The sequence below is a fragment of the Pseudorca crassidens genome, chromosome 14, assembly GCF_039906515.1.
Source record: "Pseudorca crassidens isolate mPseCra1 chromosome 14, mPseCra1.hap1, whole genome shotgun sequence".
Taxonomy (NCBI): domain Eukaryota; kingdom Metazoa; phylum Chordata; class Mammalia; order Artiodactyla; family Delphinidae; genus Pseudorca; species Pseudorca crassidens.
The window spans coordinates 15,651,312-15,667,193 of record NC_090309.1 but is presented as its reverse complement, the minus strand read 5'-3'; the positions used below and the strand labels follow the sequence as shown (position 1 = coordinate 15,667,193).

General features: G+C 40.5%; 1 protein-coding gene across 1 annotated transcript in view; it reads left to right on the top strand.

Moving 5' to 3' along the window:
- Positions 1-15,882, top strand: part of DNAH6 (dynein axonemal heavy chain 6) — a 291,954-nt gene that overhangs the window by 114,753 nt on the left and 161,319 nt on the right. Inside the window, exons 21-29 of the mRNA XM_067703886.1 lie at positions 1,043-1,162; positions 3,124-3,304; positions 5,785-5,881; positions 8,300-8,519; positions 10,410-10,574; positions 10,659-10,772; positions 12,138-12,263; positions 12,349-12,504; positions 12,790-12,951. Of these exons, the coding sequence (XP_067559987.1) occupies positions 1,043-1,162; positions 3,124-3,304; positions 5,785-5,881; positions 8,300-8,519; positions 10,410-10,574; positions 10,659-10,772; positions 12,138-12,263; positions 12,349-12,504; positions 12,790-12,951 (1,341 nt within the window). The remainder of the gene's footprint in view (positions 1-1,042; positions 1,163-3,123; positions 3,305-5,784; positions 5,882-8,299; positions 8,520-10,409; positions 10,575-10,658; positions 10,773-12,137; positions 12,264-12,348; positions 12,505-12,789; positions 12,952-15,882) is intronic.

Genomic DNA, 15,882 nt, shown 5'->3' with positions numbered 1-15,882 from the left:
AAGCCCTGGCCTGTTATGGTGTACCCAGCCCAGAATTAGAGATGAAATGGCTTTGCCAGGTGTAGTCTGGAAGAGCAAGACCAGACGTCACTCTGTGCGGTAGAGGGGAGAGCAGACCCAAGATGGAAATCAGTCAGTATGAGGCCAGGTGATGCCAGGTGATGGGGCTTCTGCTCTCAAGAAGTTTATAATTTAAATAGAGCAATTAAAATTCTTTAGATTAACAGACACAGTTTTTTAAATGTACATGTTCTGCGAGGGGTGCTGTGGTGTAAGAGGAAGGAGTAGGGGAGGGGGGAGGTAGAGGGAAAACTGTCTATAATCATCCAGAGCTTGACATGAATGAGTTCACTTTTCCTCTTCCTCAAGATAATTGAGGGAAAGTGATGTTTCATTGGGTAGGGAAGGCACTTACTTTTTCAAGTTTTGAGCACTTTGAGAAATAAAGACCTGGATGACCAAATGATATAAAGAAGGTACCATATACCTTGTAGGGGGGAGACTGGAGAAGAGTGCTGAGCTAAACAGAAATGTGTGCCATTAATAATTACAGAAACAGCCAGGATTTGACAATCAGAAGTTCCTTGGTGACATTTAAGAGAACATCATAGTGCATTATAAGCCCTAGTGAAGGAGAGAAGGAGGGGAAGTGGATGGGTGGGAAACAGTAAGTGAAATTAAGCTGTTTATTCAAAAAGTTGGCTTTTAAATGGTTTGGGATTAACATATACACACTACTATATATAAAATAGATAATCAACAAGAACCTACTGTATATATAGTACAGGGAACTCTACTCAAAATTCTGCAATAACCTATACAGGAACAGAATCTGAAAAAGAATGGATACATGTATGTGTGTAACTGAATCACTTTGCTGTACACCTGAAACTAACACAACATTGTAAATCAACTATATTCCAATATAAAACTAAAAATGTTAAAATAAAAATAAATGGGCTGTTGGAATTAAATATCTGTAATTATCTTTGAGAGCAAAAACACATGGTGTCGCATGTATTTTCTTCGCCTTTCCTTAAAGGTCCTTCTTGATGACAGCACCATCAACATTGCGACCATTGCCTCATCACGTTACGCTGGCCCACTGAAAACTCGAGTGGATGACTGGCAGAAACAACTTGCTTTGTTTAATCAAACACTGGTGAGTAAGGATCATTTCAATTCATGGACTCAGAGAATTGGATTTAGAAATCATTTGTTCAGTCACTTAAATATTGTACAGTTTAGATATAAGGTTTAATTATTGACATTTTATTATACTCAAAATGTAAGGAAAATGCAAATATATTGAACTCTTCTTTGCAAGACTATACCATTACCCTTGTATTAGTTATTATTGCTGTGAAAGAAAATACCACAAACTTAGTGGTATAAAACAATCTACATTTATAATCCCACAGTTTCTGTTCGTCAGGAGTTCATAACTTAACTGGGTCTTATACTCAGGGTCTCACGAGGGTTCAGTCAAGATGTGGACCAGGACTGGGCTCTCATCAGAGGTTCAACTAAGGAAGGACGTTGGCAGAAATCATTTTCTTGCAATTCCGGGACCGGGGGCTTCATTTTCTCACAGGCTGTCAACCAGAGGCCATCCTCAGCTCCTCCATGTTGCCCACAGTTTTTTTGCATGTGGACTTCCTCAACAAAATCGCTTACTCCATCAGTCGAGCAGGGAAGAGAAAGTCTCCTGGCAAGACAGAGGTTACAGCCTTGTGTACTGTACACATAACTGTGTACATCCTATTATCTTTGTATATTCTCCATAGCTAGAAGCAAGTCACGGTGGCACCCACACTCAAGGGGAGAGGATCACACAAGGTCAGGAAGCCCAGGTCTTGGGGGCCACCTTAAGAGTCTAGCCACAGCAACCTCATATTTACTAAACAAATACTGCTGCTTGAAGTCTCCTTGGCACCCTTCCTGTCATACACACCTTCTCTTTATTTTATTCAACCTCAGATTATCCCATAATAAAGAACCCACTTACTCTGGTCTCACTTTGTTCCCATCCAATCTCTTTCTTAGACTTCATTTTTTTCCCTTGATTTAATTATGTTGTGGTTTTTATATGTTCTAATATGAAAAGGTATCTGTGAAATAATAAAGGCACTAAGTAAGAAAAGGCAATTTGTTCCATCCTCATTTCATAGAGATCTCTATGGTGAATCCATCCTCTTCAATGGACTCTTTTTAATCTGACGCCTGTCCAGCCTTCTGTACTGATGACTGAGCCCCATGAAAGGAGAGACTAAATTTAGATCAAAGTAAAGGGCGTGTTTCCATAGAAGGTCCTTAAAAGAAGCAGTGCTGAATAGTAGGGATCCTCCAGAGAATTAAGTGTGTAGAAAGTGTGAGACCTGAAATAAACCAAGGAGTGGTTGGGACATTAGGGCTTAAGCATAGCCCCCAAATCTAGAGTGAGACACGAGAAACCCTTTCACGGATCTCAGGCCGGCACAAGTGATGGCAGGAGGTGCAGAGGAACGGTGAGGTCTATAGACTTTAGATCTGACCCTGCACTTCTGCTTTCTCTGATTAACAGTGATTGTCTCTAGGAGGAAAGTGATGTGTGATTTTCTTCTTCCTCCCAGTGTTCTGTCTTTGCCACATGTTCTGTCACAAGCAGGTTTTACTTTTTTGATCGAAGAAAATGAATCATATTTCTTCTTAAAAAGAGGGAGAGGGAAGAATGATAGACATAATTGAGGCAAAAAAGAAAACACCTTTTTTGCTAACCTTTTATATTTGGAAATAGTAAGTGAATCACTAAACTTACCACTTCCCAACCCTTCAGATTCCTTTAAGTAAGCATCGTGCCTCCACCTAGAGTGTCTCCTCTGGGCATTTTAATCCTCTTTCTCTGGGTCCATTCTGGTTACCACACAGTAGTAGATTCGTTATAACTCTACTCAGTACAAAAAATGGGTTGAAATTAGGCTGAGGTGAGACTTGGACCTTTTAATGAGGTTTCATTTCAAAGGACCTGTGAGAAGCTGCCAAAAGGAAAAAGATACAGTGAATCCCCATGTAATTATTTTTAACGTAACTGTATTTTTTCAACCTGAGGTTAAAAATCTGGTAATGTCCCTATTTTTCTCCTAGGAAGAGTGGCTGAACTGCCAGAGAAACTGGCTCTACCTAGAGAGTATTTTTAGCGCTCCAGATATTCAGAGGCAGTTACCTGCAGAGGCCAAGATGTTCCTTCAAGTGGATAAGTCATGGAAAGAAATCATGAGGAAGGTGAACCGGCTGCCTAATGCTCTCCGAGCAGCTACTCAACCAGGTAAAAAAGAAACCACAAAGGAATTACAGTTATCTAAAATGTCCATCACCTGTAAGATTCTAATAAAATGTGGTACATTCAACCCTTGATTCCAGTCAGCGTTGATGACCAGGAACATTTGTAGTACATTTGACACTCATGCTAAACAATGTGAATTGAACACTGTTGTTGTTATTTTATTACTATTTTTATTATTATTATCGTCATCATCATCATCATCTTTCAGCTCAGTTCATAGTTTTGGCACACAAGGATGTACTTTTTTTGCTGTTTTTAGAATTAGGGGATTCTGCCACAGAGTATCAGTGATGCTTCCATCTCACAATTTAGGCTACAAAAAATACATTTACATTCAGTTGACCTATTCTGTTAAAGTTCTCACAGACCTATAACCATAAAAATTTCCACACCGTATTTTAAGTAATTCATTAAGACCACTTACGAATATTGCCACTAATGGTAATTCTAATCTCAGGGTTGAAATGTGTTTTATTTATTTTTTAAATTAATTTTTATTGGAATATAGTTGATTTGCAATGTTGTGTTAGTTTCTGCTGTACAGCAAAGTGAATCAGTTATACATATACATATATTCACTCTTTTTTAGATTCTTTTCCCATACAGGTCATTACAGAGTATTGAGTAGAGTTCCCTGTGCTATACAGTTGAAATGAGTTTTAGTAAGTTCTGTTTCTAGGGATGTGGAATCAAAGTCCTTCTGGGTGATTACACATACGTGGTGATTGAACTTTACGGTTTGTATCACAGCCTTAGCAGGATTGGTGGTTGTTCTGCAAATGGCAGCACACTGCCTATCCTGGTGATACGGACAGAGAGCTTCCTTGTCAAGCAGAGGCAGACTGCTGGACTATACTCTTTGCCCAAAGACTCTTACATAAAACATAAACAGGCAGGAAAAACTCTGTGGGATGATAAAATCGAAAACCTTAAAACTTTGGGGCTTCAAGAGGCTGCCCACAATCCTTGGTTCCTGGTCCCCTTCCAGTCACAACTGCATCACTCCAGCCTCTGCTTCTGCCATCACATCTCCTTCTCTGCCACTTATAAAGACCCCTGTGGGGAATTCCCTGGCAGTCCAGTGATTAGGACTCCTCTCTTCCACTGCAGGGGGCACGGGTTCGATCCCTCACTGGGGAACTAAGATCCCACAAGCTGCGCAGCATGGACAAAAAAAAAAAAAGACCCCTGGGATTACACTGGGCCCACTGCATGATCCAAGATAATCTCCCCATCCTATGATCTGTAGCTTAACCACATCTGCCAGGTGCCTTTTTCCATAAAAACTAACATATTCTCAGGTTCTCGGGATTAGGACATGGGTATATCTGAGAGACCTTTATCTTGCCTAGCACATCCACTTAATGTGCATATCCAAACCTTTTGCTGCAAAAATATTAATGTGTTTTATTACAGAGTGCTGCCCCAGTGCCAACTGGACTTTTGTTATATAATGTAACTTTTGAAATTTTTTAAAAAATCCAAAATACATTTGGTCCTAGGGATTTCAGATAAAGGAGTGTGGACCTGTATATATCATTTCAGGTGATGATAAAGCAGTGAAGAAAAATTAAGCAGGGTAAAGGCGCTAGAGAGTAGTTGGGGGCTGCAGTGTGTGTGTGTGTGTGTGTGTGTGTGTGTGTGTGTGTGTGTGTGTGACGAAAGGATTTTTTTGATAAAGTGGCTTTTGAGTAGAGATCTGCAGGAATGAGGAAATGAAACATGTTCGTGGATCTAAGGGAGGATTGTTAAAGGCAGAGAGAAGAACAAAGACCCTGCGGTAAGAGCATGCTTAGCGTACATGACCGTCACCAAGGAAGCCAGAGTGGGGTGGAGTGCAACGCACAGGAGAGGGCTTAGGAGTGAGGCCAGAGAGGTGAGTGTGCTTGGGCGGCGGGTTGGGGATTGGATTAGGTCACTGATCACGTAGAGACTCGGAGACTGTGGAAAAGACCGGATTTGATTCTCAGACAGGTGGGGAAGCCAGGCACTGTGATACACACCAAAACATCAAGTGAGACATGAATCTTGCTCCTAAAGGTGCTACAGTTTAGTGATAAAGACATAGGATGCTATTGCCACAATTTTTTTGCATCTAAATATGGCAGAAAAAACAGAAGACATGAGTAAGAAGGTGACAGAGAATATGTAGTGTTTAGAGAACGGCAACTGTTTGGCTTTGGTTTGCGCACCCCTGGCCCCCAAAGCTGGGGGATGACAGATAAAAAGGTTTCAAGTTAATTACCTGTTCATCTGTGGCAAATATCAAAATTAATGTTATTATTAAAAGTTATAGTTAACATTCTTAGCCAACCCCCCCAATTTTAACTTATTAAACCATTCTTTCATCAAATAAAACCAAAACTTTAAAAATGTTAATATCATATTTTACTTCCACTTAAAATTATATTCTCTATTTATTTTAACACAACTTTACCAGTACCTTTTTTTTCAATGAACAGGACTTCTGGAAACTTTTCAAAATAATAATGCATTACTTGACCAAATTCAGAAGTGTCTAGAGGCATATTTAGAATCAAAAAGAGTTATCTTTCCAAGGTAAGTTTATAAAGCTACCAACAATATTTTTTAGTAGTTAAGAGTATCCATTAATTTGTTAGGATATATATAAAATCAAAACATCAGGGAACCAAAGAGGGAAACAAGAAAGATATTTCATAATAACAATCCAGCTAATATCTTGATTGGAGCGTGTAAGTGTCAAGGATAAATATACAATATTTGGTTTAAGTGGATAAGTACCCAAGGTACTGGAAAGATTCTTGATCACAGCATTGTTTCACTGCTGGGAGTGTATGTGTGTACCTGCATGTGTGTGTGTGTCCACAGATGGGTATGTAAAAAGTTAGAGACCTTTGTTGCCTGAGCTGGTTTCTTTAGGTTAATTGGTGGCCTAAGAGGGTTACTGTAGAAGTCATCTAAGAGGTCATTTCACAAATTCCAAATGAAATTTTTTACTCATCCATTCGTTCTAGAAACATACCAAATGTTTTGCTCAGTGATAAAAATACAAAGAAGAAAAGGCCAGATCCCCACTCTGATGGATCTCATGGTTAACAGGTGGACAGTCATGTAAACACACCATTTCAATATAATTATATATGACTACACTATGACTACCTGATGGTAGCAAGTGCTCCAGACTTCAGTCTTTGGGGCACATTGTACCGTAACACAGACATTATCAAAAAATGGCCCATCTTTCATGGATTTTACCTGTTAGATGTAAAGGAGATGGCTGTTAAGGTCTCTCCTAGGACAAGCACTGAGTCAGCCAGGATTAGGTGCTTATGTGGGTTACTTGGGTAAGAGGGGTTGTTGCTGGGTACCAGGACTGGGTATGTGTGTGCACAAGATATCCAAGAGCTGGAAGATTTGATTGAGTTTAACAGATTCAGGCAACATGGGAAAAGACAGAAGAGTTTGAGGTTTGGAATGTGCCTTTTATTTCACTCTTAAATCAGTGGTTCCTAACTTGAGTCTCCCAAGACCAGAGAAAATCTGTACACTGTTATAATCTTTAAGGAAATCTGGACACAAATTTACCTGTGATAATACTGAACACCAAAAAGCATCAGCTTTTATTTTTCCTTTTGTTTAGAATTACATCAACTAGGTCTACAGTGTTTATTATGTCAGGAGGCTCTGCACACCACTGATTTCATGCTCCAAGCCTTAATGAAGGCTTACTATGAGCCATGGACCAAGTTAGGTTCTGGGGACACAAGGTGAATATAACACTGTTCCTTCTCCCACAGGACTCATAGTCCAATCTTGACAGTTATCTGTTTCATTAGTCGAAAAGAGGCAAGGGTACAAATTATTACCCTATGTGGTATTTTAAAGAAGCAAGACTAATAGGGTGCAACCCAAAACATCTTTGTTTCTAATGACAGCCTCTGTGTTCCCTACTAGGGGCTAGTTTCTTCCTGTCCCTGGCCAAAATCTTGAGCAGGCCTCATGAATTTTTCTGGTCGTTCTCTGATAATAATACAAAAAGTTCTCATTACCTTAACCCATTAAATGATCTATAATAATCAAAACTCTGAACTTCTTTCAAAGTGAAAACATCCCCCTTCTCTGGCCTAAGCCTGTTGCAAGGCTGAAGGCTTAAGTGATGATGAGGATGTGTGGCATCAACCCTCCCCACTTCCTATTAGGTTCCTGAGGTCTCCAGTTTGGGGGCAGGAAAGGGAGGAGAGGCAAGACGGCAGGAGAAGCCTGACTTGGCTGGTACCCAACTGGGCCCCTCTCTCACGTGGGGCCTTCCACGTGCTAATGGGATCCCTCCAATCCCGAGGGATCTCTCATAGGCAGCTTCCTCCACAGGAGTGAAGTGTCTTCTCCAGCCAGACCCTCATCCTTCTCTCTTATCCCTGGGCATCCAGGTGTGCCCCTTCTCCAGTTTTTTTTTTTTTTTTCCTAGGGTATCTTCATGTCTCCAAATGGCCCTGTTGGGCAGTATCTAAGAAAATCCCAGGCAGGATCACACCAGCATGGCCCCCATGTGTGTAGTCACAGAACCAAATAAGGTTCCTGCAGCCACCCATTCATCTATTCAACAAATTATGTACTGAATACCAGGTATATGTGAGGTACAAGGCCAGATTCTAGGGAAAACAAGTAATATATCTTCACTCTAGGAGCTCAAAGCCAAGTAACAGACATACAACCAAATCAGTATCTTAGCAAGTGCTGGCATCTTTACAATTTTTATGAAAAATATCTGCCTTTTATGTACCAGGCACTCATTCCAGATGTTTGAGATGCATCCACCCTAATCTTTATAAAAATCATATTTAGAAACACATGGCCTCCCAGACCCAGGACCCATGGGATAGAGGTCCAGTAAGTCAGTGGATGGGGACGATATGTGCCTAAGGGATTTATCTTTCATGTCCATACAAGGCTTTGCTTCAGTTTCAAGTTACATTTTAAGTATATTCTTTCATCTAGATTTTACTTCTTGTCAAATGATGAGCTTCTGGAGATTTTGGCTCAGACACGAAATCCCCAAGCTGTGCAGCCACACTTGAGGAAATGCTTCGACTCCATTTCAAAGCTCGAATTCGCTCTCGTGCCTCCAACGGAGGGAAGAATTCCTGGCATGGAGGCAGAGCCAGAAAAGATTTACACTAATGATATTTTAGCGATGCTGTCACCAGAGGGAGAAAGGGTAAGGGCTTTTTGTTTATGATTCTTTATGCGTCAACTTTGTTACTCTTCTAGGGTGGAGGGTAGAGGTTTATTCATCATCATGCTAAGCATTCATCAAGTGCTGCTGTGATCTGGTCTTCTGCTGGCTCAGCAATTTCAAAGATAATCAACGATAAAATTCTTGCCCTCGAAGAACTCAAAGTCTAGCAGAGACATAGTCGAACAATTGAAAAGCCCCACAGAAAATGCAGTAACAGAGGCTGTGCTCTGTTCTTGGGAACAGGGTAGAAAGTACTGGAGCCAGTTCTTAACTCTCCATAAGGGGAACAAGAGCCGGGTGGTTAAGAGCTAGTTCTACTGCCCGGACACATGGATTCCACTCCCAATCTTGAACCTCATCTGTAAAACAAGGATTAGTAATACTGCCTGATTAATGAGTTGCTGGGGATTTTCAAGTGTGTATGTAAATTACTTAGAACAGTACTGAGCAGGTGCTATGAAGTATTAGTTGTCATTGTTTGGCAGCAGCCTCTCCAGGGCCCGGCACAGTGCCTGTAAACACCAAGCAAGTGAATGCATTAGTAGACTGTGGGGAATCAGGTGACCAGACAGAGGAGAATCACACATACATACACACAGGCAGCCAAGGAAGGTGGAGAGGAGACATGGGAGGGACAGCATTCCATACAGAGAAATTGTGCAGGGAAATGCCAAGGCTTTCAGTCCAGGTAGAGCACAGTAGTGTATCTATGGGATTGGAAGGAGCCCACAGACATTTTTCTTGTCCTACACATGCACCCAATGCTCATAGCAGCATTATTCACAATAGCCAAGACATGGGAGCAACCTAAGTGCCCACCAACAGATGGATGGATAAAGAGGACATGGTATATGTATACAATGGAATATTACTCTGCCGTAAAAAAGAATAAAATTTTGCCATTTGCCACAACATAGGTGGACCTGGAGGGTTTTATGCTAAGTGAAATAAATCAGACAGAGAAAGACAAATACTGCATGTTTTCACTTATATATGGAATCTAAAAAGTAATACAAACTAGTGAATATAACAAACCAGAAACAGATTCACAGGTATAAAGAACAAACTAGTGGTTACCAGTGGGGAGAGGGGAGGGGGGAGGGGCAAGATAGGGGTAGGGGATTAAGAGTTACAAACTACTATGTATAAAATAAATAAGCAGCAAGGATATATTGTACAGCACAGGGAAATACAGCCATTATTTTGTAACAACTTTAAATGGAGTATAATCTATAAAAATACTGAATCATTATGTTGTACATGTGAAACTAATATAATATTGTAAATCAACTATACCTCAATAAAGAAAATGTTTTTACTTGTCCTAAATTGATCCTCTTGCAAAAGAATTTGTTCATCACTAGTGCAAAAGAGAAAGGGGAAGGCCTAGGCTAGGATCCAGGGAAAACATGACATTTAAAGGGAGTGTAGAAGAAGAACAGATGCAGAAGCCCAGACAACCAGGGCAGTCAGGTCATTGGTAGTCCAAGAAATAAATATGAAAAGGGCTTTAAAGCGTCGATTGGACTGGTTGATTGGGAAAGCACTGGTCACCTTAATGACCTGAACAGATTTAGAGGAGTGGTTGGAGCCAAAAATCAGATGGCAGGAAGTAAGGGAAAAAAGTGGAGGAATTCATTTAGTGCACATAAACTCCTCTTTCCGGGAGTTGGCTCCAAAGGGAAGCAGTGAAATAAAGCACCAAGTGGGGGCGGGGGAGGGGGGCGGTGTAAAGAGAGGTGTAGAGTGGGTATCAGTAGAAGTACCAGTGTTCACGTTCAGGCTTCCATGTTTACCTAGCTCAGGGTTCCGTTACGAAGCACACAGAGTGTACAGCCTACGTGTTACCACAGCCTGATTATCTTCCAGGTGAGCCTGGGGAAAGGCCTCAAGGCCCGAGGCAACGTGGAGGAGTGGCTGGGCAAAGTGGAAGAAGCCATGTTCACATCTCTGCGTCGCCTGTGCAAAGCTGCCATCGCTGACTATCTGGGGAAACCGAGGACAGTATGGGTGATCGCCGGCCACCCTTCTCAAGTAACTTACACTCCTTAAATCTCCGCCTCTGGATCCTGTTTGGGTGAGATGCATCACACACTGAAGAAAGGTGTTTCCATGCAGGTGATCCTGACCATTTCTCAAATCATGTGGTGCCGCGATTTGACGGAGTGTTTGGAAAGAGAAGACGGTGATCATTTAGAGGCCCTGGAAGCTTTTGAAAAAGTAAACTTTGAGGTGAGGTTACGGCAGGGTGACATCGAGCATAGCGCTGTGCCAGATGGTCCTAGTGGCTTTTATTGGCGTGGTTAATGCAAATTCACTACTTCAGAAATTGTAAGCCCCTGACATGACATCCAAAACTTTGGGCTTCTCACTAAAACTATTTCTGTTCAAGTTTTCTCAGCGACACTACCCTGATGTTTGTGTAGTATGTATATGAATATTAAAAATAGAAGGAAAGCGTAACTCAAGAGGAAAATGTCAGGATTATAATGGTTTGCCACCTTTAAGAAGAAATGTTATCCTGGGTCCTGATATCTCTCCTAGAAGTGGATTCAATCCCAGAAAACCACAGGATTTGTGCCATTTCTATTCTTAGGCCCAACATGTGCTTTTCTACTGTTTTATAGAAGCCTCAGGCAACTATCAGTAAAGCAATAAATAACTGAATGAATTAAATACCATTCTACACAAATTTTTGAGCTATTGTTGGGAAATGCAACTTTACAGCCAGGCCACATCTTTAACTCCAAATTCAATTCTACTTCCAAGCAATGTTGCATTTTTAAAGACTCACCCTTAAAACAAAAAAGGAGGAAACAACTTTCTTGAAATAGGAAAAAACCTCTCTCATGAAGGTCCTCGATAGAATTTCAACTCAAAAAGCCCCAGAGAAAAGACTCGCTAAGGAAAGTCCCATTGACCTCTTTGTAGAGGTGGCCCCTGATCAGGGCCAGCCTGAGTGAAAAATCAGCACAGCAGTTCAAGGCTTTCAGAGGCACTGCCCTTCTCTGAAAAAGATTTAACCATTTATGTGAAAATCAGGAACTCAGTCTATCAAAAAATGCTTTCGTTTAATCAATCATTGGCTTGGTTTAAATGCTCAGGATTTCTGACTATTCCCCCCTCCCTCACCAAAAAAAAAAAAAAAAAACTATCCCTGAAAATGAAGAGTACTACCTTAGTCACATTTGATTTTTAGGGAGAACCGTGTTCTCTAGAGACATCATCACGTGGTGGTTAAGAGCATGGGCTTTCCTTGAGGCAAATGTCTACTCAAGTGTAATTTTTTGCTACTTTATGTCAATTTCCTTACCCTCTGTGACCCTCAGTTTCCTCTAATGTGAAACTGGGGTAAAGATGGTATTGTACTTCACAGAAGCCTTATAGGAATTAAATAAGTTAAACTGTTGTCCTGGGTCACAGAATTACAGATTCTTACTAAATTTGGAATAGACATTTGTCAAAACTATCTAATTTTATAGGTATCTAATTTTATAGATAGTTTCAAAAAATGCCTATTCCAAATTTAATAGTAAAAAGATATACATGTAAGCTGATTTTTGAAAATTATATATCACTTTTTTTTTTAATTTTTAGAGATTAAATGCCCTGGCTGCAATAGTCCGAGGCACTCTTCCTAAATTACACAGAAACATCATAACTGCCTTAATTACTATTGATGTACACGCAAGAGACATAGTCACTGAACTTGTTCAAGCCAAGGTAACTCTTTCACTTAAATAAAATCATATATTTCTTTCTGAAATTAATGCATCTAATATGTGTATCATTGTCATCACTTATGTAGGTAGAGGTAGTTGAGTCCTTTGACTGGCAGAGACAACTGCGCTATTATTGGGATATAGACCTGGACAATTGTGTGGCAAGGATGGCGCTCTCTCAGTATACTTATGGCTATGAGTATTTGGGTGCATGCCCAAGATTAGTTATTACTCCTCTCACGGTAAGTTACTGATCATTTAGGTTCATTACTGCTTTTTCCCCACCAAAATAGTTCTGAAAAGTTTCCTCCTACCATTAACCCTTGAAAGGACTTGCCATGAATACATCTTTGTAAAGCAGAGATTTCTGCTTTTTGATCATGTGCCTGGATTTTTTAGTATATTTCAATTGCTATAGAACCTTTCATAAAAAAATAATGACCCTCCTGCTATAGAAAGGAAAGGACTTATGAATTTGTGGCCAGAGTCAGTTCCCTTCAATAATGACAATTTATCAATTTCTTCAGGATCGCTGCTACCTTTGCCTCATGGGGGCTTTGCAGCTCGACCTGGGAGGTGCACCAGCTGGTCCTGCTGGCACGGGGAAAACTGAGACTACCAAAGACCTTGCAAAAGCTCTCGCCATCCAGTGTGTGGTCTTTAACTGCTCTGATGGTTTGGACTACAAGGTATGGTCCTGGCATCTGAACACTAACATTAAGTGTTTTATGTGGCTTTCTCTATTTGCAACATGACATAACAAAAGAAGGAGAGAAAGGGGTGATGGCAAGCTAGGGAAAACTAGTGGGGCAAGGAATGATTAAAGTAGAATAAATAGAGCAAGAGAGGAGAGTCAACACAAGGCAATCTGAGTGGGCCAGGTAGGAATCAAGGCCAGGGGAGGATTGGTCAAATGGTGGTGAGATTAAAGACCTGTTCATGTCAGTAGGTAGAAAGAGGGGAGATGAGATACAAGACAGAATAGCAGGGAAATCTAGGAACAAGGAATAAGCTTACAGGAAGAGACGAGTTACGTATTGAAACGTGTGGTGTTACGTATTCAGAGTTACATATTGAAAATGAAACATGTAGGAGGTGAGAATTCACGGTAAGATTTTTCATTGAGTAGTTCTCAGAATTTTTCACTCTTAAAAATTATTGAGGGCTTCCCTGGTGGCACAGTGGTTGAGAGTCTGCCTGCCGATGCAGGGGACACGGGTTCGTGCCCCGGTCCGGGAAGATCCCACGTGCCGCAGGGCAGCTAGGCCCATGAGCTGTGGCCACTGAGCCTGTGCGTCCAGAGCCTGTGCTCCACAACGGGAGAGGCCACAACAGTGAGAGGCCCGCGTACCGCAAAAAAAAAAAAAAAATTTTTGAGACCTGGGACTTCCCTGGCAGTCCAGTGCTTAAGACTTCACCTTCCAATGCAGGGAGTGCAGGTTTGATCCCTGGTCAGGGAGCTAAGATCCCACATGCCTCATGGCCAAAACATAAAACAGAAGCAATATTGTAACAAATTCAATAAAGACTTTAAAAAATGGCCCACATCAAAAAAAAAATCTTAAAAAAAAAATTATTGAGACTTCCAGAAAGTTTTTGTTTATATGTATGGATTACATCTATTGATATACACCATGTTAGAAATTAAAATTGCATTTAAAATATTTGGGGGGGGGGACTTCCCTGGTGGCGCAGTGGTTAAGAATCCGCCTGCCAGTGCAGGGGACACAGGTTCGAGCCCTGGTCTAGGAAGATCCCACATGCCGTGGAGCAGCTAAGCCTGTGCGCCACAACTACTGAGCCTGCACTCTAGAGCCCGCAAGCCACTACTGCTGAGCCCGCACTCCACAACTGCTGAAGCCCGTGCGCCTGGACCCTGTGCTCTGCAACAAGAGAAGCCACCACAATGAGAAGCCCACGCACTGCAACAAAGAGGAGCCCCTGCTTGCCACAACTAGAGAAACCCTGCACACAGCAGCGAAGACCCAACGCAGTCAAAAATAGATAAATAAATAAAATTTAAATAAATAGCCTTTCTTTTAAATAAAGTAAAATAAAAATATTTATTTGTTTTAAAATAACCATAATAAATTCATTACATGTTAGCATAAACACACTTTTTAAGAAAAATAGCTATTTTCCCAAACAACTATAAATAGTATAATCTATAAAAATATTGAATCACTATTCTGTATACCTAAAAGTAATGTAATATTGTAAATCAACAGTACCTCAATAAAAAACGTTGATGAGGATAATTCTTTATAGAAGAATCACAGCTAATACATGCAGAGGGATAACATTAGAAATTACTATTTTGCAAACTCTAAAAAATTAATAGATCTGGTAATGATCAACTTTGCTAAAACCACATTAAAAGATTAATTGGAAGGTTTGTAATGGATGGATCAGGCTAATTATCCATTGGTCAATCAAAACATCACTGAAGGGGCTTCCCTGGTGGCGCAGTGGTTGACAGTCCGCCTGCTGATGCAGGGGAAACGGGTTCGTGCCCCGGTCCGGGAAGATCCCACATGCCGCGGAGCGGCTGGGCCCGTGAGCCATGGCCGCTGAGCCTGCGCGTCAGGAGCCTGTGCTCTGCAACGGGAGAGGCCACAACAGTGAGAGGCCCGCGTACCACATAAAAAAAAAAAAAAAAAAAAAACCTCTTAAAATAAAAAAATCACTGAATTTGAGACAACCAGGAAACATGTATCTTCTTCTTTGGTACACAATCTGAATTATTCCTGTTCAGAAATTTTTAAACCTCAAACTAATGAATTTAATTAAGTGTCTAGATTTAAATACAGTTTTCAAGAAGTATATAAGGTAGAGAAACATGTTAACCACAAGAATTCAATCAGCCAAATATGGAATGCAAGAAATTCCAAAGGGAAAATAACCTATAGACCTTTAAAAAATAAATTGCATAAAAGGGGGAGGATGCAGAGAACTGTTATAAATTTAAAGAGATTAAAAGACACATTAACCGTAAAATAGATAGCTAGTGGGAAGCAGCAGCATAGCACAGGGAGAACAGCTCAGTGCTTTGCGACCACCTAGAAGGGTGGGCTAGGGAGGGTGTGAGGGAGACGCAAGAGGGAGGAGATATGTGGATATATGTATATGTATGGCTGATTCACTTTGTTACACAGCAGAAACTAACACAACATTGTAAAGCAATTATACTCCAATAAAGATGATAAAAAAAAAAGACACATTAAGCAGTGTTTGGACCTTGTTTGCATCCTTATCCTACTGTAAAAGGATCATTTTAGGACCATTGTGGAAAATTGAACATGAACTGTTGTTAGATGACATCAAGGAATTGCTTGGGTTTTGGTAAAACCAATTACTTGATTTTTGTTTGAATGTGTTAATGGTATTGGTTTGGGTTTTTTTGTTTTGTTCTGTTTTTAGGTTCTTACACATTACAGAATCTGTGATGAAATACTAATGATGTCTGGGGCTTGTTTTAAAATACTCCAACAACAGCATAAAGTGTTGGAATTATTTTAAAAAGAGCAAAATGTTGATGATTGTTAAACTGAGCACCTTCTTTTACCTCTTGTGTATGTTTGAAATACTCTGATACAAAAAGTTCTTTTAAAGTATAAAGC